The sequence below is a fragment of the Cynocephalus volans genome, chromosome 1 (assembly GCF_027409185.1).
Source record: "Cynocephalus volans isolate mCynVol1 chromosome 1, mCynVol1.pri, whole genome shotgun sequence".
Lineage (NCBI taxonomy): Eukaryota > Metazoa > Chordata > Mammalia > Dermoptera > Cynocephalidae > Cynocephalus > Cynocephalus volans.
In genome coordinates this window covers 206,846,157-206,869,334 of record NC_084460.1, presented here as the reverse complement: position 1 = coordinate 206,869,334, position 23,178 = coordinate 206,846,157, and the positions used below count along the sequence as shown (strand labels likewise).

Here is a 23,178-nt window from a genome sequence, read left to right as displayed (position 1 = left end):
CCTGTGAGAACCAGTACTTGAGCTTTGTGGTTGAGTTAAATTGCTGCTTTGCTGCTTTCGCCTAGGGAAGACTTTTTGTGTAGCTCAGGGTTTAATGGTTGACCTTATAGGTACTTTCAGCTCTCCAGAGACTGGGTGCACCTGGGTTGTGTAGAAACTCTGATCTGGGCCTGAGTCTTTTTATCAAACTGCACCCCATGCAATTCTGCATTCCCGACCAGTCTCCTCTGAGTGGTCCTGTGCTGACTGGGGGTGGATTGACTGTCCTTGCTGTGCTCCAGTGTTCTCCCAGTGGGCCTGTCTCCCCCACCACCCGTGCTCCAAACACTTCCCATGGGACGGGCCCTGCGATGACTCACCTCTGAATGGCTCCCCTTTTTCAGCTTTTCTGGCTCCTTGCTCCTGCATGGGTGCACAGGAACCCTGTTAGTGGTCTTGCTGTCCCTGGGGCCACCAAGGCCCTCTTCTTCCCTGCGGTCTCCAAGCAACTTCATCCGAAGTGCACAGCTGCGGCTTCTGCTAGCTCCTGCTCCATGCACTCAGCATGCAGTCAGCCTTAAAGCGGCTGCAGCAGAAAATGCTTTGAGCAATTTTTTTCTTTCTCTCATCATGGCTTCTCCCCATTCATGAACTCCGTAGGTCTCTCCTCTTCTTCTGAGCTCCAGCAGCCCCAGCTTGGCTGTTGTTGCATTTTTATAGTTGTAAATTGTTGATTTGTGTGAGAGAGTGACGCTAGGGACCGTCTATTTTGCCATCTTGACTGGAACTCCAGATTATAAAGATATAAAAAATATTTTTATGTTCAAGTCATCAATTGATGCTAAAAACAATTCCAAAGAGGAATTTTTTAAAATTTTATTCATTAGTGATAGTAACGAGTTTTTCCTCTTTACTGTAAAGCAGTAGTTGCCTTCCCTAAGGAATCACCTCACTGTTAAAAAGTGTGCTATAAAAACAATGGGGGGGTGGAACCTAGAGAGTTTCATGCTTTCAGTAAGTTATTTTTCCTGAATAATTTTAATAATAAAAATTTTAAAGTTATAATTATAAACACAAAATCCAAACATTACTAGGCAGATCTGATAATTAATTGCATCTACTTTTGCTTATGCTTTTGACTTTTTTTTTTCCTCAGTACTGCCAGTACATCTTACACATTCTTATCACTCTTTTTTTTTTTTTTTTTTTTTATGGTGGCTGGCCAGTAAGGGAATCTGAACCCTTGACCTTGTTATCAGCACCATGCTTTCCAAGTGAGCCACCAGCCAGCCTTCATCACTCTTATTTTGAGAAATGAGGCACAAAGTCACTCAGCAAAGCAGCTGTGTGGTGTATGCAACTGATGTGGAAAATAAGACCACAGACTTAGAATTTAAAATAAGGATTTATCATTTACTAAGATTCTGGATACAAGAAGGAAATGAAAAGTGTGGCTGGATGATTGATTCTGTTCCTTAACACATCAGATTGAAGGCTTTTTATTAGACCCTTGTACATATTGAAATCCTCTTCTAGAATTGCTCTACCTTCAGCAACCAAGAACAGATCTTGGGACATTCACGTATGCGTGTCCTTTTAGGTTAGCTTTTTGTAGAGTGATGCTAATATACTGTCAATTCTGCTGTGACATATGCATTCCTAAAAATCACCATGCTGTGCAAAATTGTGCAATAAAAACCACAGGGTTTATAGAGAAAACGGGGTTAATGTCATAACATCAAAAGCTTTATCAATGGCACATTTTTTTAAAAGGCAAGATAACTTGTTAAAGGTAGGTTGAACAGTTTTATGCATGATGAATAGTTAAGAAATACCTAAATACTACAATAAATATACAGCACCTTACCTTGAAAAAGATCTTCAGTATGCAAAGTTTCTACTTTGAGAAACTAAGTGGAAATGACACTTCATCTGGAGTAAATTGCCAGGATGGGCTGGGACTAACTAGACACAACCTACTGTGGAGCTGGGATGTACTCACCTTCTCTTTGAGCACTGGGCCAAATAAAGGGTGGAGCTCTGTTAGCAAAGAAGAAAGGCAGTCTACTGGGTAGGCAGCCAGCAGTGTCTCCTAAGCTTATCTATGCTGAGTAAATTGAAGAACAGTTCCAGCCTTTTGAGTTCATGAAAAGCCCAAAGACTGAAATAGATTGTTTTACCTAAAACCCTTTAGTTTTTCTGGCTGATAGTATTCTGCTCCTCCCATTATGAATCTTCCCCTTATTCTAAATGTTTTCAGGTGTCCATATGGAATACCCCGGTCTTACAATTCCTTAATTTTCCTCCACTGTTTTCATCATTGCTCCATTTTAACACCTCACTTCTATGGCCACAGCTTGGATTTTGCCTCACAGAACTTCACTATTTTAAACTCCAGTGGCCATTCTCTCTGACTGTAATTTCCACCAGTGTACCTCTCCCATGCCTCCTAATCTTCTGTTGGACCTCATCAAGACTTCTCTCGTCTCTTTATCAATCTTTCCATCTCCTCCCAGTATTTTTGCAACCCTCATGCAACCCCATGTTCCATTCCTAGAACTACTCTTACTGCACCTATATCCACTGTTCCCTGTCTCTTTGTTTCTCTTGCCCTGCAAACACCTTACACACTCCCTTGTCGAACAGACTCCTGATCCCATAATCTAATACCAAGGTTAGAGTGTATTGTGTATTTGTGGCTTAACGATTGATTTTCATTCCTCAGCTGAGCCCAGTAGTATATATTCTACCTTACAGTGAAAATAGAAGTTTACAGGCTGCCTGTATTTTCATTGTTTCACTGAAATCTTCATGATTCTTCTTTATCCCGTGTTTCTAAGTATAACTAGAAAGGAAAAATTTGGAAAACACTATGAGTTTCATTGCTTTAGTACTGTCAGCCATCTATGATGATTAAAAAGAGCACAAAACCAACGACATCTAACCCAATTCTGGTGGACTCTGTTTAAATCAAATGAAAATCCTTACTTATAGAAGTTTCCAGCTTACTTTAGAAATTTAAGGACCAATGAATCATGAGGTAATTCAAAAGAATATTTAGTAACACATTCCCTTTGGGAATCTAGCAGCTTAGTTAGTGGGCCATCTAACCACTCAGCCAGAATCTGGTTTGAAAACAAAGTATGAATAGAAAAAGGCCATTTCTAATCTCCATTTAAATTTCATTCTGTCTTAGACCAATTTTTATATATGAAATGCTTGCAATTATCTTTAGTACTAGGGGAGTGCCTAAGGACTATTTGTTTATCCTCAAGATGTTTCTATTTTGAACGTTACTACCCAAAGAGACTGGACATTAAAACATACACAACAAAATGGGAGAAATAATGATATTTATATGTTAATTCCATGAGGCCCTACATTTAACTGTATTCCCTCTGGCCATATACCAGCTGGAAAAGAGCAAGGACTCCACTATTAAAAATATCAAATCAGATAGTTCCAGCTGGGGTTTCCTAATCATTTAAAAGGCAAAATATACAAGGCCAGCCCGTGGCTCACTTGGTAGAATGCGGTGCTGATAAAAGGCAAAATATGAGGTGACTTTTAATATCTTAAGTAAATAACGAACTTTGCATTTACTTTAGATATTAAATGAGGTGCTTATCTTTTGCCTTACTGACTAGATGCTACTGCTGCCAGTTACTAACTTTTGAATGTTTTCCTTAAAAGAAACATTGGAGTTTAATATGGAGTCAGCTGTTTTTCCCCAAATTACCTGTTTTAGGAGTATCTAATTCATTAATACACTAATCCAGAAAGTTGACTCACTAATTGGATTTAAATGCCACAGGATTCTTCAACACGTTATTTTAATCAATTTGTTGGAAAGATCAATTTTTTCATGGCTGAGTGCATATAAAAATGAAGAAATTGAATGAGTTACATAGGGGAGGTTGGCATGTCTAATTCCCTGTAGACGTTAAGAGGAGATTCTTAATTGTATATCTGAAATGGTTTGAGGTCTTTAAATGAAATTTGTCTGGAAGCAGGGAGATACAGTACATATCCAGGCCTGTGTTTCTGCACCCGTAACATGTGTCTGCATGCAGTTTATCTGCCTTTTCCCTCTCAAATTAAGTTTCTTATATGATACAAGTCATACATAAATCCTATGTTGACATTAATTATCCAATATTTAATAGCTGATACTGGAGTTGAGGCAAGAAGTATATTCCCTTTTTAAAATTATTTTTTATTTCATGCTATTTTAAAGAAATTAACAGAGTAATTTGTGTTAGTTATGGTTGCATCTTCTAAAGTCAAGGTTTTATTCTACAAAGGCAGCGCTGGAGGCCTTTTTGTGTTGACTGCTGTAGAAGACAACAATGAATGTAAACACAAGTTTTTAAAGTTTAAAGCTAAAGTTATAGCAACTACTATAAAGGGCCACAAGTAATGTGTGATTAGAAGTTTTTAAAGGTAAAAATTATATATTGTTATTTGTACTTATATAATACTTCTTCCCCTCCCCATAGAGATGTTTTGATTCTGAAAATAGGGCTTATTCAGGACCATTATTTGTATACATATGTATTTCATTTTCTTTTTCTTCGTATTTGTCGTTGTGGTTGAGTGATTTATCGGTAGTTGGTGAGTCACAAGTATGTCTCATCCTGTAATGAGTCACCTAACTACACATGTTTGTTTATTTTCTTTCTTTTCTAGATCTTTCACCTAAAAATAGGTATCTTACCAGTTGGTAGGTTAAAATTTCAGTTTGCTACAATATTACATGGGGAAAATACCAAAATAATACTCAGAAGAAATCTCATTGATTTAGGAATCTTTTATTTAGTAACTGCTGTGGCCAGACCCTTTGCTGGGCTTGGGTGTACAATGATTTATGTATAATATGTGTATCATATAAGAAACTTAATTTGAGGAGAAAGAAAAGGTAGATAAACAACTGCGTGCAGAGACATGTTACAGGTGCTTTGGTAGGAGTATATATTATCTGTAGATGAAGTCCAGAGGGAAGCGGACATGTGGGTACTAACCCTTGAGCATCTGTGTGGACAAGTTGGTGAACATAGGCTAAGCCAGTATACTTAGTGTATTGCAACTCCTTGACCAGCTGCACCTACATGGTTTATACCTCTTTGTTGGAATAGGGATTTACCTATTAGAGGAGAAACAACTTCTATATTCTGTCCAGTTCAACAGTTGTATTGAAAACTTGGATAAAGATAAAGATGTACTTTAAAAAAAGGTCTAAAATCTAGTGTCAGAAATTTCCAGATAGCTTATGAGGTTAATTCTTCCAGGTTAAATATAACTTTAAATAAGAACTTCATATTTTATACAAAAATTCTGCTGAATTTCTACTGAGGCTGGCAACAGCAGCAGAACATCAAAATATATTAGTGTTTCTGGGGAGAGTAGCATGATCCTTGGGTATTTGGGAAACTACTAGTAAAAGGCTTGTTATTTCCACACTCTGTCACATAAACTGTAAAGGAATCTGGCAGCTCGTGAGCTTCTAAGGATGAGAAGGTATTATTTCAAAGTGAGTGATGATACACTCTGAGGTATTTAAATTTAATTCTAATTGTAAGTCTGTAACAGAACTGACTAGTGCAATAATCGTAAGTGATCTTATTAGCTGTGTAGATAGTAGGCTAATTACTTAACCTTTTAGAGTCTCAGTTTTCTCATCTGTAAAATGGCGATAATACCTACCTTGGTAGGCCTTTGTGAAGTTTAAATGATATGGTATATGTATAAAACACACAGGAACTGGAACATAAAAGGAAATTACTCAGTGATAGTTGCAATAATAACACTTTTGGGATTTATTATTAAGATCACTTTCATTTGAGCTATAAAAATAAAATTGTGTTAGTTTCTTCAACATTAAACAAAAACATGAAGAGAAAATGAACAAAAACTACTATAGAAATATAACACAAAATTTATGAAGCATTACATATTTTCTGCAAATGAGAAAAAATGTGAAGGAATATAGACCAAATGGAAAACAGTGATTATAGAAAAGGGGGGTGAGTATATGATGTAGGACTTAAACTTTTAAATTTACATGTTTATTTAACATTTGAATTCTGGATAATAAATATGTACTTTTATAATACGAAAATAAGTTTTTGAAACAGTATTTTTAAAATACTGTTTCAAAAATAACTTAAAAACATGAGAACAAACCCTGCCATTTCCCATCACTCACTCATGAGGGGCAGTCTGGATTGGAGGTATTCTTTGAAATGATACCTTCACCAGTGACCTCTGAATCATCTAATCCAACATACCCTTTTATCAGTGTTCATGATTCTTGTTTGCTACCCCAGTGGTCTCCAAAATGTGATATGCTCAATATTACTCATTGGGGTAAAGAAAATAATTAACATCCTCCCTTCTATCGTTCCTTGCTTCCTCCTTTCCTTTCTTCCTTCCTGTCATTTTTTATCTAAAAGGGTGAGAAAGAATTTGACTTTTTCTAATAGTTAGTTTATAGATAAACACTGGGCCCGTCACTTGGGTTGCATCTTAGAAAGTCACATGTCACCAGTAACGTGAGATTTCTGAAGGAAAATTGTATGGTTCCAATAACAAAAAGGAGCTAACACTGTTACCTTCACTGTCTGGTTCACTATCTGTGTATTGCAACCAATTTCAGTTTACCAATTTCTAGTTAACTGGTTTTGGGGGATTATATTATTTTAATAAACTGACACTTAAATAATGGACAAGTGGCTTAAAAGAATTTCTACAAAGAAGCCATAGATTGAAGATAAAACCGAAAATGTAAGCACAAACAAGAAAATGCTGACACTTTTACTCACAGAGTGAGATCTTTGTATTCGCTGCATTATGAGGTTTTAAAAAAATGATAGTCTAATCAGATCTGATAAGATGTCAGTATTCCCCAAATTAGAAATTATCAGACAGACTGTGTTAAGTATGGATTTGCATCTATTCACTATTACTAACTATGAACCTTATCCCAAGTTTAAAATTGCCTAAATGTAATACCTAAGTTTAGTAATACATGTATATAATTTATAAATAAATGTACATATATATTGGGATACCCAAATTTTTTTACTGATAGTCTCAAATGTTTGGAGACAGCTGCTCAGTCCTATTTGATATATTAACGATTCTCTCCTTTTTGAAACATGTTACTTCCTTGGCTTCTCGAGCACCATTCTCTTTTCATTTATTCTTTTTTCATTGTCTCCTGTTCTTCTCCACCCAGAGTTCTATCATGGTCTTCAGCTTTTCTGAAGGATAGTAAACAATACGTATAAATGAGATTGCCCTCCGAAAAACTGATTTGCATGACAAAACCAAGAGGTAATTCCAGATGAGTAGTTTTAAAATTATTTTGAGCAGGGCTGATGTTGAAATATGTGTTTGTAGCCCCTGCCTCCTTCCCCCGAGCAGTCACTTTGAAGAGAACAATATTCACTTAAATGGATAAATTCTACTGTGTTTCATGAGAAATTAACCCTAACCTTTTATAGTCAAATTTTATATATCTGTTTTTTAAATCTCTTTACAATGCTTAATACACACTGTAGGTTCTCAGTGTATGGGATGAAGTATTAATAAACTTTTACTTATTTCAAAGCCCTTATAATCGAATGATAGCTTTGAATTCAAGGATTTTTTTTAATTTCATAACTGTCTCAAGTTTAAGATTATATTAGTCAGCTGTTGAAAAAATTGTGTAACAACCACTTCAAAACTCGGTAGCATGACAATACCACCCAAACCATTCTACAGATTCAGTGCAATCCCTAACAAAATCCCAATGGCACTTTTTGCAAAAATAGGAAAGCCCATCCTAAAATTCACATAAGTAATCTCAAGAGACTGCAAATAGCCAAAACAATCTTGAAAAAGAAGAACAAAGTTGGAGAACTCATACTTCCTAATTTCAAAAGTTATGATAAGCTAAAGTAATCAAAACTGTATTGGCATAAGGACAGACATATCGACCAATACTGTAGAACAGAAAGCCCCAAAATAAGTCTTTGCATATGTGGTCAGTTGATTTTCAGCAAGAGTGCCATCACCATCCAGTGGCAAGTCACATGGCCAAACTCAAAGTCAAGGGGCAGAGAAGTACTTTGAGTGTACTTTGAAGCTATGGCAAGAGTATAGATGTATACTACTACCATAGGAGAATGAAGACGTGAGATCAATAATTCAGTATACGCAGAGATTAAGAACTTTAAAAATTTTTTTGCAACATTAAAGGATAAAGTATTACTTATCAGTAAATTATTTTAGACTATGAAGCTTATACCTCCTTCAAGTACTGAAACCATTTTGACCGTTTTAACAGTCTTTGAAGTCTATTTTACACAGTCTTCCTTTCAAACTTTTCCTTAACACAGAAAGCCATAATTGTGAACATCTATTAATTACTGTGCTAGGTTATAATGTGGCTCTCTGCCACTTTCCTATAGACAAGGTTATTTCAAAAAGTTTGCAGAAAGATTTGTATTATCTTTTAATTCTGTTTTTCCACAAACTTTCTGAAGTACCCTCGTACTCATATGGGTATAAAATACTCTTAAGCAGTGAACTGTTACTTAATCCAACAGGTATGCCCACTTCTGATAGTTCCATCGGACTTTTTTTAGTTTCTTTTCAAGTAATGTAGATATGAAACTGATAATCAAGATTGATAATCAAGATAATGTAAGTGTCCCCGAAGTTATTAGTGAGGCCCTAAGTAGTAAAATTATATGTCACTAGTGTCACTAGTGTTGGAAAGATGAATTCTTTTCCTTCAGATAACTGTGTACTGTTTATTTTCCTCCGAGTTGTTTGAGTTATTCATATAATATTATTTTTTTAAAAAAGATAGCAAAAAATAAATAAATAAATAAATAAAAAATAAAAAATAAAAAAAATAAAAATAAAAAAAAAAGATAGCAAACTCTAAATATTTTTAGAAAATACATAAAGAATGGTGCTTTTTACAATTTTATAAAGACAGTTTTAGTTAGAACTAAGCTATTAAATTGATGGTTGACAGTTTCTAATGGATGACATGAACTCTGTTGTGCCTATTAGCTGGGGCACTTTAATATCAAGGCTGTACTAATTTATCTTTTTTGTAGAGTGATTAATTATATGGAGGGTCAAAAGGATGGTTGGAAAGTGAAAGTTGTGTGAAAACAATGCAGTGATGGTGTGTTTTGGAGGGGGTGGTAATAAAAAATTGCTGACTTATCTCTTGAAAAGATGAGTTTAATTTACTTCATCTACTTTTCCTGCAATAAAGTTGTTCCCATGAGTTTCTCTGTTTGCCACTGTGGATTTTTTTTTTTTTTCCCCAGCCACATCCTCTGTAAAAACCCAAGGCTTTTAGTTGCCTGTTAGATAAAACTCTTTTTTGAAAATATGGACATAGCGGCATATGAGTTTCAAAATGTAAAACTGAAACCTTAATAGGGTCTTTTTATGATAGCAATCAGACTGTAGCATATAGAGGGTATCCCCCTTTATCTAAGGGGGATATGTTCCAAGACCTTCTGTGGATGCCTGAAACCCTAGAAAGTAGTGAATCCCATATATAGTATGTTTTTTTCCTGTACAGACATGCCCACAATAAAGTTTAATTTATAAATTAGGCACAGTAAGAGATTAACAACAATAACTAGTAATGAAATAGAACAATTATAACAATGTAATGTAATAAAAGTTATACAGTTTGAGATACACAGTAAAACTAGCAGTTTTTCCTTCACAATTTCACCAATAGATTCATTCTTACTGTAGATCTTAGCAACCTCTTAATGGAAGTACTTTATGGCTTCTGTTTGGTATATCCAAATTGCCAGCATCTCTTCTCTTGTGCTTTGGGGCCATCATTAAGTAAAATGAGGGTGACTTGAATACAAGCACATGTCAATGTCATGACAGTGGATCTGATAACTGAGATGGCTACTAAGTGACTGAAGGGCAGGTAGCATCCACACCGTGGAGATGCTGGACAAAGGGATGATTCATAGGCAGTCAGCTCAGTTGGCTAGAGAGCAGTGTTGACAACACCAAGGTTGAGGGTTTGGATCCTCTTACCAGCTAGCGCAAAAAAAAAAAAAAAAAAAGAAGAAGGGTGATTCATGTCCAGGACAGGATGGAGCAGGACAATGCAAGATGTCATCACATTACTCAGAACAGCACACAATTTAAAACCTATGAGTTGTTTATTTATGGAATTTTCCATTTTATATTTTCAGACTACTATTGACCACAGGTAACTGAAATCACAGAAAGCTAAACTGAAAAAAGAGGGGACAACTGTATACCATTAAGTATCACTCCATCTTCACATCAATGTTAAAATCATATTAATTAGACTGTGTCCTATAATCAAAGTGGAATTATATCCTTCTACTGGCAGTAATGTACTCAAGTATTCCTGTTCCTCTTGTTTTAACTCTAATTACACACACAGAACCCTCATATAGCCTTTTACGAGTTCTAGCTAGCAAGTTTTAGCCTAACCCTTTTTCATAAATCCAACTTTTTTGTTGTTTTAATGTTTTTTCTTCTGAATTCGCTCATGTCTACAAATAGGAATAGTTATAGATACAAATGTAGATGTGTAGAGCTATTAGAGCTAAATTATCAAAAGTTTTTAAAAAATCATGGAATTATTTTACTAATGTCTAAACAGGCTGTTCTTTTAATACTTAAGTATAATAAGGGGAAATACTGAGATTGGAAGGGTGAAAAATTAATTGTTAGCATCCTTTATGTCTGATTAATCCTGCCATCTTTCTGATAGATTCAGTAGACCAGTTTGTAATTGCAGACGTTTGTCTTTGATACTTGTTTAAGAAATAGGTATGTTTTCAGAAGTTATTTTGTAAGTAAGTTGTTTAGTATTGGAAACAGTTTTTAAAATGGTAGTTGCTTTCTGGTCTAGCTGATCAAGTATTTTAGCACGTAGTATTACTAAGTTAAAGTACTAAAGGTAAATTTGGTTCCAAGTTTCAGGTCCTGGATAAAAGGAGTCATGTGGTACTTCTGAGGGATAAAGAAGAGAAAATATCATTTTCTTCAATTGGAGAAAGAAAGCCAGTCCTGGGCAGGTTGTCTTCAACCACATTCAAGCTTCTTTCTGGAAAGACACTAGCATGATACTCAATCCTTAAGAGTAGATGTGTTTAACTTGAGTTGACTTGAAGAAGACTGTCTTATAATGGAAGGTCCAGAGGGCCAGCAAATGCTTTCTACTAGGGAGTCAAAGGGGCGGTAAGAGAACCAAGGGGATCGGAGACATAGCGGAAAGGTAGCAGGGTGTGGCAAGTTACTTGAAGCAATAGAACAAGTGAGGAGGAGAAAACCTTCCTCTTGGAGACATGTGAGATAAGCAGTAGAAGCCTCACAAGGCCTGAATCATATACTCAGGTATCAAGTTTATTCATGCAAAAAGATGAGGCAACTGACAGGAGGCAGTCACATTGAAGATGATTCAATGACACAAGATTGCCAGTATTAGCCCTTTTAACAGTAAACTGAATCCTCGATCTCTTCAAGTCTCAGAGGAGCTTTATCTTAGTTAACCAACTACTTCTTTTGCCATAATAAATTCTGAGTTTCTTCAGTATAAAAGATTTTAGCTAAGTATTAGGTGATAGCTCGAGTGCAGGAGACATGAGAGTGCAAGAGATATGTGTACTTTTTTTTTAAAAGGTAGTTGATAACAGACATATAGAATTCTAGGCAGTGTAGCAAAGTGAAGTGAAAATTTTTCTTTCTTTCTTCACCACTCTTCAGCTGTTATCCTCATTTTGATCCTTTTCAGACCCTAAGCAAATGTTCATTGAAATAGATTGTGGTGTTCTCTTGTGTAAAGTAAGCACTGTTGGATGTCTGGAATGTCTGTTAGCACCAAAACTATTAAAGGACCAATTCCTCTTCAGAATGAATAGAATTTTTCCATTAAAGTTAAATCTTATTCTTTTCACCAAATATACTGTGGTACATTTTGTATGGGAATCACCATTTTGGATTACACCTTTTCTCCCTTGGTTATGTACTAGAGATCAAAAAATAATTGGTATGTTTAATAAGCTACTGCACAATTTTATATTTCAGAATTTTGAGTGTCTGGTGTTCAAACTTCAAGTTTGTTATAGAATAAACAGCTCAGGAGATGCATTTATTTTACATTCATCATATATCAAGCTTCATATAGGCATTGTTTTAAGTGGGAATACACAATCCAATAGGCTGTCTATCACAAGTCCAGTTACAGAATATACTCCAAAACTGAAGGCAATGAGGATTTAATTCAAAATGGCACCCTAATGTCCCCTTATTACCTTGAAATCTTTTCATTTGGCCTTCTTCTATTGTTTAATTCCATTACATACCAGTAATTGCATTTATTGAAGCCAGCGTTGCTCGTTATAGTAAATGCTGATCTTAGTAAATCTCAAATATAGAAAGAGAAATGTTCTTTAATAAATAATTGAAAGACTTCTTACTGTTTTTCACAATTTATTTCTAGTCCTATTGGTCTTTTATGTCTAGAGTATTTTATAAAGGGTAACTAAGTTATGGCATCTAAAAAATCATATCTTTAAGGAATCTCACACAGTATGCTACATAATAGCTTATTGTAAGTAGGTTAAATAGACTGGCTTTATCTCAAGTGGCTTACAGTATTAAAGAAGGGTTTAACATATCCAGCTTTACTGCTGAAACACCAAATGAGTTCTGACACCTCTGATGAGATGATTAAAGTTGGGAATTTTTTCTCTTGACAGCATCAACAAAGAGAGTATCATAGATGTAGAAGGTGTTGTGAGAAAAGTGAATCAGAAAATTGGAAGCTGTACACAGCAAGATGTTGAGTTACATGTTCACAAGGTAACTTTTTTCAAAATATAAAATTATGTATAGAAATAGATTTGAATAGTTCTTACAACTTTTCATGTAAAGTCTATATGTTCTTAATTAGTTGATATAAAATATTGAGATGTGTAAGTTGATTACTGAATCAATTAACTTTTGTTATATAACATCACCCCAATACTTAGTGGCTTAAAACAACAAACATTAATTTGCTCACGGTTAAGGAGTAGTTAGAGTGGGCCCATCTGGGATGGCTCATCTGCTAAAGTCAATGCTGGGCTTGCAGATATATCTAGGGCACCTCTTCCTGTGGCCTTTCCTCAACTGGTAGGCTAGCTTAGACATGTTGATGTGGTACCAGGAGGGTTCCCAGGGGTGAGAGAGGGAAGCCGTAGTGTGCAAGCACTTTTCAAGCTTGTGATTGTGTCACGTTTGGTAGATATCCCTTTGGTCAAAGTCACATGGCAAAACTCAGAATCAAGGAGTGGAGAAATAGATTCCAGCTCTTAATGGGAGGAGAAGTAACACTGTTGCAAAGAAGCATAAGTATAGGAACAGGAAGAATGATTGCAACCATTTTTGCCAATAGTCTACCACAATCATATAGGGAAAAGTAGAAAACACATCTGAAAAGCTTTATTCACTATTACAATCCTGTGTTACTGTGAATTTTCTTCTGATGATGTACTTTGGAAGGTTGGTTAATTATACTAATTCTTAATCATTATATTTCATTATAATTATTATACAGTAGTCCCTCGGTATCCATGGAGGATTGGTTCCAGGACCTCCCACAGATACCAAAATCCATGGATGCTCAAGTATCTGATATAAAATGGCATAGTATTCACATATAACCTATGCACCTCTGCTCATATACTTTAAATTATCTCTAGATTACTTATAATACCTAAAACAATGTGTAAATAGTTATTGTATTGTTTAGGGAATAATGACAAGAAAAAAAGTCTGTACATGTTCAGTACAGACGCATTTGGGTTTTTTTAATATATCTGATCTGTAGCTGGTGGAATCTACAGATGCAAAACCCACAGATACAAAGGGCTGACTGTATTTCTGATATTTTTACAGCATAGAGAAGTCAAAGAGACAATACCACATTGGTCTTACATTCCAACAGTAACTTCTTTTTGTACAAGACTTATCCCTGATCTATTTTCTTCTCAGGCATAAAAACTGAATGAGCTCATTATCATTGACTTAAAACACACATATTTAATGTTACTGAAATAGCCCTGCAGCTTTGAACCTGCAGTTCTCAGGTTCAGTTCTAGGTTGTGTTTATAATATGCATCATTAAATTTCTCTTAAGGAGTAGTCTTTAAGACAGGATGACTTCTTCCCACTCTCACCCTTATTTGTGTGTGCATATGCATGAGCTTGTATATGTAAGAGAGTCAGGCAGACTGACAAGTGGACAGATTCAGAGAGCTAGACCCATATGTACTCACTAATATGGAAGTAAGGTTATATTTAACTGGAATTGATTGGCACGGAACTCTTCAAGAGTTAGAAAATCTTGTATTTTTTACTGACCTAACTTAACAAATTACTTTGTTCTCTTTGTGTAAATCTCACTTTGAACCAGCCCCACCACGAAGTCTATAACCTTGTAAAGACAAATCAACCAAAGGATAAGAGTAGAAATAAGTAAATAAATTTATTTATGCTGACCAAGAAAGATATCCCCCCTCATCTCTAAGTGATATTTTTTCATTACTTTATATGAAGGAAATTTTAGTGACTAGAGCAAGCAAATGTACTTTTACATTATTATCTAGCATGCATTACAGCCTCAATAAATTATGTTAGTAATAATAAAGCCCAAGGAGCTTACAGACAAATTTTGCCTGAATAAAATTAATTATAAAGTATTTCACAAAGCATTAAGTATTGTATACTAAATAGAATCTTATAATAAGCAATAACTTTCCCTTATCATTTATTTATTCAACAAGCAGTTACTGATTGTAGATACTTGTGCCAAGTACTATGTGAAGTTCTGAGGATCAAAGTACTCACAGCCTAAAGAAGGAGATGATCAATTTCCACTAGTTATAAAAGTAGAAGAGGTAGCTCTTCAGTTCTTCAGCTTTGGATTGGAAATCAAGTTTCTGTTAACTCATCAAAGAGAACCCTACAACTTTTGGGTATAGGGAGTGGTGACAAATAATTCTCTTTTGACTGGAGGGAGTATCTTTCTGAAACTTCTTCCTGAAGTGTCTGAGCTGAATGTTAACTGGAATGCCAGCTGGAAGAATATGATTCCCTTTCCTAAATTAACTAAATAAGATCTCTTTCCCTTTTGTGCTTTAGCATGTTTTCCAGGAGAAGTTGGGGATAACTAATGCAATAACATGTTTTTTAAGGGCAGCCAAAAAACCCTACCTCAGTCTTTATAACCTAATTGCTTTTTATCATTAAAATGTGAAATTAGTGTGAGTGAATGTTGAGGGATTTTAACATAAAGGAACATCTTCTGTGGTAGTTCCCAACCAAGAGAGCAGAAGGAAATGAGATGTAACATGTTTGATGAGAGGAGGCAATGAACTTGGGAAAAAAAAGAATGAGAAAAGAAAGAAGAGGTATAGCAGAGCCAGACTGAATTTGGTCCTAGTGGTAGCAGTGGCCAAATGCTTTTAACAGTAATAACTTATATTTTAATGGCCTCTTCACATGAATAGAGTGTTTTCACATTCATTTCTCTATTTGATTCTTACAGCAGATCTCATTTTATTTGAAGCTCTGAGATTAAGTGATTTGCCTAACAACAGCTTTTGTATGACAAAGCTAGGCCTTACTCTCAGTGCCCTCCACCCCAGTCATTACTGAATTATTGCATTGGTATGCACCTTAGCGTTTACAAAGTATCTTTATACGTGTTATCTCATTTGACTGTTCCAACAAACCATGGAGGTTGCCAAAGAATATTATCCCCATTTTATAGGTGAAAAATGTGTGTCATTTTGTTTGATTTCAGCAAGTAGTTTCTGTTTAAGATGTATACAAACATTGCTTCATGTTTAAGTCAACTGTAGATGGTTTTAAGCAAAAGATACCAGGTTTGTGTGCTTCCTGCTATTTTTGGCCATCTCTCACTTTCAGATTTATGTGATCAGTTTGGCTGAACCCCGCCTGCCCCTGCAGCTGGATGATGCTATTCGACCTGAGGTAGAAGAAGAGGTAAAAAATTATACTTATGAAATTATGCTTCCTCTATATGTTTAGTTTGCAAAACATTGAAAACCTGATGCCCTGCTTTTGTATTAAGAGTGCCTATGAACTGATTTGAGCTCCATTTTTATTAAAATTTATTCATATATCAGCAATTCTTAAAAACTTTTTGGTATCAAGATCCCTTTTACACTCTTAAAAATAATTGAGGACCCCGCAAGCTGTTGTTTTTGTTCATATATCTATGAATATTTATAGTCTTAGAAGTTAAAACAGAAATTCAAAAATATTTTTTAATTTATTAAAAAAATAAATACATGTTTGTATATATTATTCCTATATAAATAATAAAAATAACTAAATAACATTTTATGAAAAATAACTATTTTCAAAAGCAAAAAATAATTTAGTGTCAAGAGTGACACTGCATTACATATCTACAAATCTTTGTAATGTCTGGCTTAATAGACAACAGCTAGATTCTCATATTGCCTCTACATTTATTCTATTGTGATAGTACACATTCTATAGCCTTTGGAAAACTTCACAGTACACTCATGAAGAATGAGAGTGAAAAAGTATTATTATGAAATATATTGACTTAATGGACTCCCTGAATGAGTCTCAGGACCTTCAGTGGTCCCTAGACCATATTTTGAGAACCAGTATGCTATGTCAGCTTTAATCTGTTCCTTTAACCTGGGGCTATCAGGTTAAATCCAGGAACTAATGAAGGTGCAAGTGGTTAATTCTTCTGATGTCTCAATAATAAGGCAAGGCTTTTAGGGAAAGAAAGTATTAACATCTATTCATTCTCATTTCTTCTTTCTGTCTCTTTTTCTCTTTTAACACTAACTTCTCTCTGGCACCACTTCTTGTTTCTACCATTATTTGGATCTTTGATTTTTGTGCATAAAATTAAGATACACACACCCATTCTCACTTAAAAGTAAACATGGCTTCTAAAAATGCTTTTCATGTTCTTCAAAAAATTTAAAAATCTGTTTTTTCATTTTTTTAAGGAAGGAAGAGCTACTGTCAACCAGGATACAAGATTAGACAACAGAGTCATTGATCTTAGGGTATGCCTCATTTATTTATTAAATGTTGTGATTTTGCCAAAATCAAGATGGGCAAGGGATATTATATCTATCTTAGGCTTGTAAAGCTAATTGGCATTTGCTTATATGTAAGTATGATAATACAAGAAATTATTTACCTGTCTGACTGATCCTTCCCCCAAAAAACTGTAGGAAGCGGGAACAGTTGAGTACTAGTTCACAAGATATTGACTTGCTTTGTTTTAAGATGACAAATAAACCATACTAGCCAGCCACAAAAAAACAAAAAACAAAACAAATAAATAAAATGACAAATGAACATGAAGGCAATAAATGGGCTTGCCTCCAGGTGATATCTGTTTTGGACAAATTAGTCAGCAAATGGAAATATAATCACTTCAAAATTATGACAGAAATTATGTGCACATTTTAGAACAACCAGGTGGGAGGTGAGTAATTAATGCCTCAATCCTTTGAATTTGATCTGAGCACAGTATTAAAAATAAAAAAGTAGTTGGCCCTGGTGGTTTATATAGTAGTCTCATGGGTCTTCTGTTTCCCTTTCTGGTTTGGTTGCAAGTGAAAGAGTTCACTAGTTTCATCATTGTAGTTAAACCAAAGTCATCTTTCTTCCTTAGTGTTTTGAACATATCTTTCTCCTTTACTTAAATAGTCTACCTAAAGTTTAAATTCTTTGTCACCTTAAGAGTTCTTTTGAACTCTTCTGCAATCATGTGGGTATGCCCTTACCACATACTCATGCTACTCCTGACTATTTGCTTTTTGTCTGCTTTTACCTGTTTCATTTTAATTTGGTTAGAAAAAGTGAGCTTGATACTGACTAGAAACCTCAGGTTTTTAATATATTTTGGCCATAGCAGTTAGACCTCATTCTGTATTTGCTCAGGCTATTTCTTCACATAAGTCATTATTGGTTTATGCCTCTGGAATTTGGCTGAGAGAGTTTTGAGGTTTTGTTTTGTTTTGTTTTTTTAACTTAAGTTTATTGCTACCATTGAAAAATGGGAGTTTTCATATTAAAATCTGTATGTTTTTCTTAAAACATTGGAGGAGAATCTGGCAGTATTGGGGCCCTGTAGGCTAGCACACTAGATGGGGCATATGTCTTTTGCTTTGCCCTGCACCACTCAGGAAGTATCATTTATTTATTTTATACATGGTATTTGTTTGGCCCTTGCAAGTATTTATGTTTTTAACCCATACTTTGACTTTACATTTTGGAAAGCATTATGTACATTAGTAACTTTAAGTCTGTGAACTCCTTAGTTTATGTGTAAACTATCTCATTTAACCCCAAACCAGGTCTTTTATAGAAATCAGTTTAGCAAAGTCAAGTGTTGGAGAGGTTGGAAATAAAAGACAAAATTTCCATTCTCCTTCTATAATTTGAACTTTCCAAGATATATCCTCGTATCGGTTCTAGTGTAGCCTAACTTTTCTCTCATATAATGAATTGTTTTCTCTACGAACTTTCCAGCTACGTGGCCTGATTAAAAAATACGCCATCTCCTGGCTCCCAGGAATGTTAAAATATTAAAGCAATTTTCATTCCTGGAAAAGTCTGAATTAAAATCTCTTTGTCTGGAACCCTTTTTGTACACAGCACTCACCTAGCTTATATTCTGGATTGCCTTGACAAATTAGCTTCATCCTTATTAGGCAGGTTTTTATGTGGGTTTTCTGGGAACCTGTTTGGAGAGTTCCATGTAGATCGGAATTATTCTCTTTATTTCTCCTCACTCTTAGGTACAGCTAAAGTTTGTCAAAGTAGTAGTTATTTAGTCTTCTGTCTTAGGAATCATTTTTTAATAAGTACTTTTCCCAAATAGGAATGGATTACTTTAGTTGGTTTAAAACTACAGTTTTTTTCTTTATCTAAATCCCCTCTGCTAAAGCTATTTAGTCTACAAAATATTTATTATGTTTATGTTATAGGTTTTATACTATGTAAACAATGTATAGTATGTATTGATTATCTTCAAAGAATTCACAGTTTTGTTGAGGAAATAAGACTATTAGTATAAGTCTCAATATAGTCATGCTCTCTCTTTGGTTGACAGGTAAGCATAAAGACTGAGCTATTTTAAAAGGTGTATCATGTTAGCTTTTTTTTTCTCCACTTGGTTTGACATGGTCAAGGGGGTAGGCAATTCAGGACTCACAGGCAACCTAAGCCTTAAGAGACACCATGGGATACCCCATAGCTATCCTAAAGTCCCCTTCCTTTACCAACACACCACACTACTCTAGTGCTATCTCTTAAAACCTCACTACCAAGATAGCCCATATGATACGTTTCCATAGCATATTCCTTTCTATCTGTTCAGTTATATTCTGGTAGGGGAAGGATGGTTAAAAAGGTAGCTATCTGATCATGTGTGTTTTTGCTCAGTAATGAACCCCACTTTGAGCCCTTTGGGTTAATGAATGGACAGTATCTGCTATTATGGTTTTGGTTTCTTCTTATCAATTATATATATCTTTTACTTTAAAATTGGTCATCTTAGTCTTCATCCATGCCTCCCCCACTGTTCTTTTCTCTGTACAAACTATTAACCCCTTAAATCAAGGCAAGTACATGAGATGATTATCCCCCTGCGTCCATGGCAAATACCCCCAGTCAGTCACAACATACTGTAAGCTTAGAGTAGCCACACTGAACTCCACACAGCCTCCACAAATGGATTACAAATAAGCTATTTGCCATTCTTCCCTGAAACTGTCCATTAACAAAATCATAAAATCCTGAAACAATTAGAGAACAATTAGATAATTTATAATCAAGTGCTCATCTTCTAAGTCATTTCCTAGCTCATTACTTTCAGTAAATTTTTTCCAAACTAAAAATCAAAGTCTCCACACCCCTGAAGAATATTTGTGTTCTTAGAGTACAAGAGATGGCCTTGGCAATATAGTTTTAATTCCAATATATTGGAATTTATATGACATTTCAGTGGTTTTCTAGTGTTTTTTTCAAGTGTGGTACCCTTACCAGTGGAGGTACACAGTGATTTCTGGGTGATACACAGATATGCACATTTTATATTTTAATAGCTATGTAATGTAACCAGCAAATAAAATCTGTGTTTTCATGGATATTATTGCTTAGGCTGAGCCGAGTTTTAAAATATAATTTAAAGAACATTAAATAATAGTACAAGTGTACTCAGTATGACAAAAATGATAATAGAACGCAAAAGGCAAGTTGAAGAAATGCTGGTTTGTGTCAGCAGTGGACAGAATATTGGGAAGTTGAGACTTCTTTGAAAATCATAGGTGTATGGTCACTGCAGCTATAGAGGTTCTGTGAAAGTAGATCTGTCCAAGATCAAGGTGCCAGGAAGAAAAAAGAAAAGAGAGTAGATCTGAAATAGTCTGGGGAGGTGTCCTAGGGGATGTTGTAACTGTTGGCCTTAGGACCAACTCATCAATTAGAGAAATCTCTTAAGGATGCTCGGCGCTGTTGTATGTATCACAGGGTCCATCTATAGGCCATACATTTTTCATCTGCTAGCATTTTTGTTGTAAATTAAAATGGATATATGTTGGAATGTTCCTGACACAGAGTAAACCTGAGCACTGCTAGAATCCCCTCATTACAGTAATATACAGTCGTGCATCGCTTCCTGACGGGGATACATTCTGAGAAATGTGTCCATCGTTAGGTGATTTTATCATTGTACAAACATCAAAAATGTACTTACACAAACCTAGATGGTATAGCTTACTACACTCCTAGGTTATATGTTGCCTGTTGCTCTGACCACCATCATGTATACGGACTGTCCTTGACTGAAACATTAATGCAGCACAGGACTATTAGCGATTGCAGACAGTTCAGATTCTTTCTCACAGAGATTACTCTTGCTTGACTAGAAATTTTGTATCAATCTGTTTTAATTTTTAATAATCATTTCTTTTGGAATTAAATCAGATATTTTAGAAATGTCTTTCTACCCCCTTTTCAGTTATCTCTCTTGATCCATAGTCCAGCTTCACAATAGTGTCTGTAAACTGACTTTACAAACCATAAACTGACAAGAAGTCTTCTACAGTCACAAAAAGCAAAAGCTGTCCAGTTAAGATGATAACATAAATAGGAATTTTTTTAAGCTACAAGCCTATCGCAACATAAAAGTAATTTCTTGTGAAAATTATAAGGAGCTGAGTAGTTAAAGGTTTCATTATAAATTTTTGGTTTGTTTAAACTTTTGTCTTCTATTGGAATTCTCCCTCTTAACACCCTGAGTACTTTCCATGCAGCTGCCTCTCTTCTCTCATAAAAGATGAAATGTTTGTTTTCTTGTGCTGTGAGGACCTTAAGGAAAGGAATTCTATAAATACAGAATATTGCTTTTTCTTTTATTTCAGATCTTTTATGTAATTCAGAATGACAACATTTTAATTTTTAATAATCATATTTTTGGAAAATTTGCTATGGAATAAAAAAATACTGGGTTTTTTCCTACTTTTTTTGTTTTGTTTTGGTTTTTGGTTTGTGGGGTTTTGCAGCTAGCTGGCATAGGAATCCAAACCTGTAACCTTGGTGTTATCAGGCTGTGCTCTAGCCAATTGTGCTAAGCAGCTAGCCCAAAAAATACTGTTTTAATATAAGGATTGTCAAACTTTTTTAGAAATGAAGTTCAAGGACTGGGTTTTAATTTTGTTTTGTTTTTTCTAAAAAAATAAAATTGTTTAAGTATGGGAAGATTAGTTTTCTGCTTTCTGTTTAGTTTGTCTTCTACCTTATGCCCACTGTGATCATCACTATTATCTAACACCTAACCCAGTGCCAGACATAGGTAATTGATAAATATTTGTTTAATGAGTGATGAGTTAGTGCTATTTTTCAACATATTATTAAAGTATTTATTTGACCCAAAACAATTTTTAGGTTTAAACATCATGGAAACCATCATCATCATTAGTATGGTTTATGACTTAAATGCTAAAGAAAACCTTTTTCTCTTTCACTGATATATCTGAAGGTAGGGATAAGTATAGTAATGGGAAATTAAATGTATAGTGTATTTGCATGCTCTTAGCCAGTTGAAAATAAGATTTAGTTATACCTTCACCTTGAAATAAACATTGTACTTTGCACTAATTTTATGTATTATACTATTTTAGAAGCATTTTAGTCGAAATAGGTTTAAATACACAAATACTTTATTAAACATATATTTCTTATGTTATACGCTCTGTAATCTTACTGAGAAGTTGGATCATTGTTAACTTCTACCTTAACCATCAAATTCTTACACACATGGAGAAGTTGATCGTAGCAATCAATGTTATAGGGAAATAGTTTGAAAATGAGTCTATTAATAAAACTGCTTTAGTTCTCTTCAGATGATCTGATTTGACCAGAGAGGAAAAAAAACTATCTTTTCTGTTTCTTAAATTTTAACTGCTCTGTGTTGTCCTCTCATCTAATAATAATACTTTTTGAAGGAGGAATAAATGTTGAAAGATGATCCATGGTAGCTGCAGAAAGTTTCTCAGACTCTGATACAGTCTGCTGAACACTATTCCTCTGTTAAATTAACGGACCACCCTGGGCTTCGGGATGGTATTTTTCTCTGGGCGATGTTGGAGGGCTTACAGGGACATTCAAATTTCCTAATATTAACTATTTATCTTTTAACTAGCAGAGATAGCTGGTAAAAATTCACTGGCACAATGTAATTCTCTTTGCAGTAATGGACAGTCTTCTTTATATAATAAGTAACCAAAATAGTTGAGGATTTCTTTTTAAATATTTTATTTTTCTTCCTTGTTATTTACTTTTAAAGAGCATATTATATTTAGTAATTTCTTTTTGCTTAACTTTCCCCATCCTCATTCTTTACGATTGTCAATTCTCAGATTACCATTTCATAGACAGAATCTCCTAGGGAATGTTCTCCAGATTGTAAATGCTAGATCTAGGAAATTAGGACATGTTGGAATTATCATCTGAATAACCGTTTACTGTCTAATTAAGTAGGTACCCATCTTCCTAACAGTTAGCAAGTGGCTTGAAAAACCTAATGAGAAAAAAATGCTTTTTCTT

The 23,178-nt window shown here is 34.8% G+C and overlaps 1 protein-coding gene across 2 annotated transcripts in view; it reads left to right on the top strand.

Moving 5' to 3' along the window:
- Positions 1-23,178, top strand: part of DARS1 (aspartyl-tRNA synthetase 1) — a 76,843-nt gene that overhangs the window by 36,947 nt on the left and 16,718 nt on the right. For both annotated transcript variants that reach the window (XM_063094945.1, XM_063094952.1), the window contains exons 5-7: positions 12,759-12,861; positions 15,973-16,050; positions 17,064-17,123. In XM_063094945.1, the coding sequence (XP_062951015.1) occupies positions 12,759-12,861; positions 15,973-16,050; positions 17,064-17,123 (241 nt within the window). The remainder of the gene's footprint in view (positions 1-12,758; positions 12,862-15,972; positions 16,051-17,063; positions 17,124-23,178) is intronic.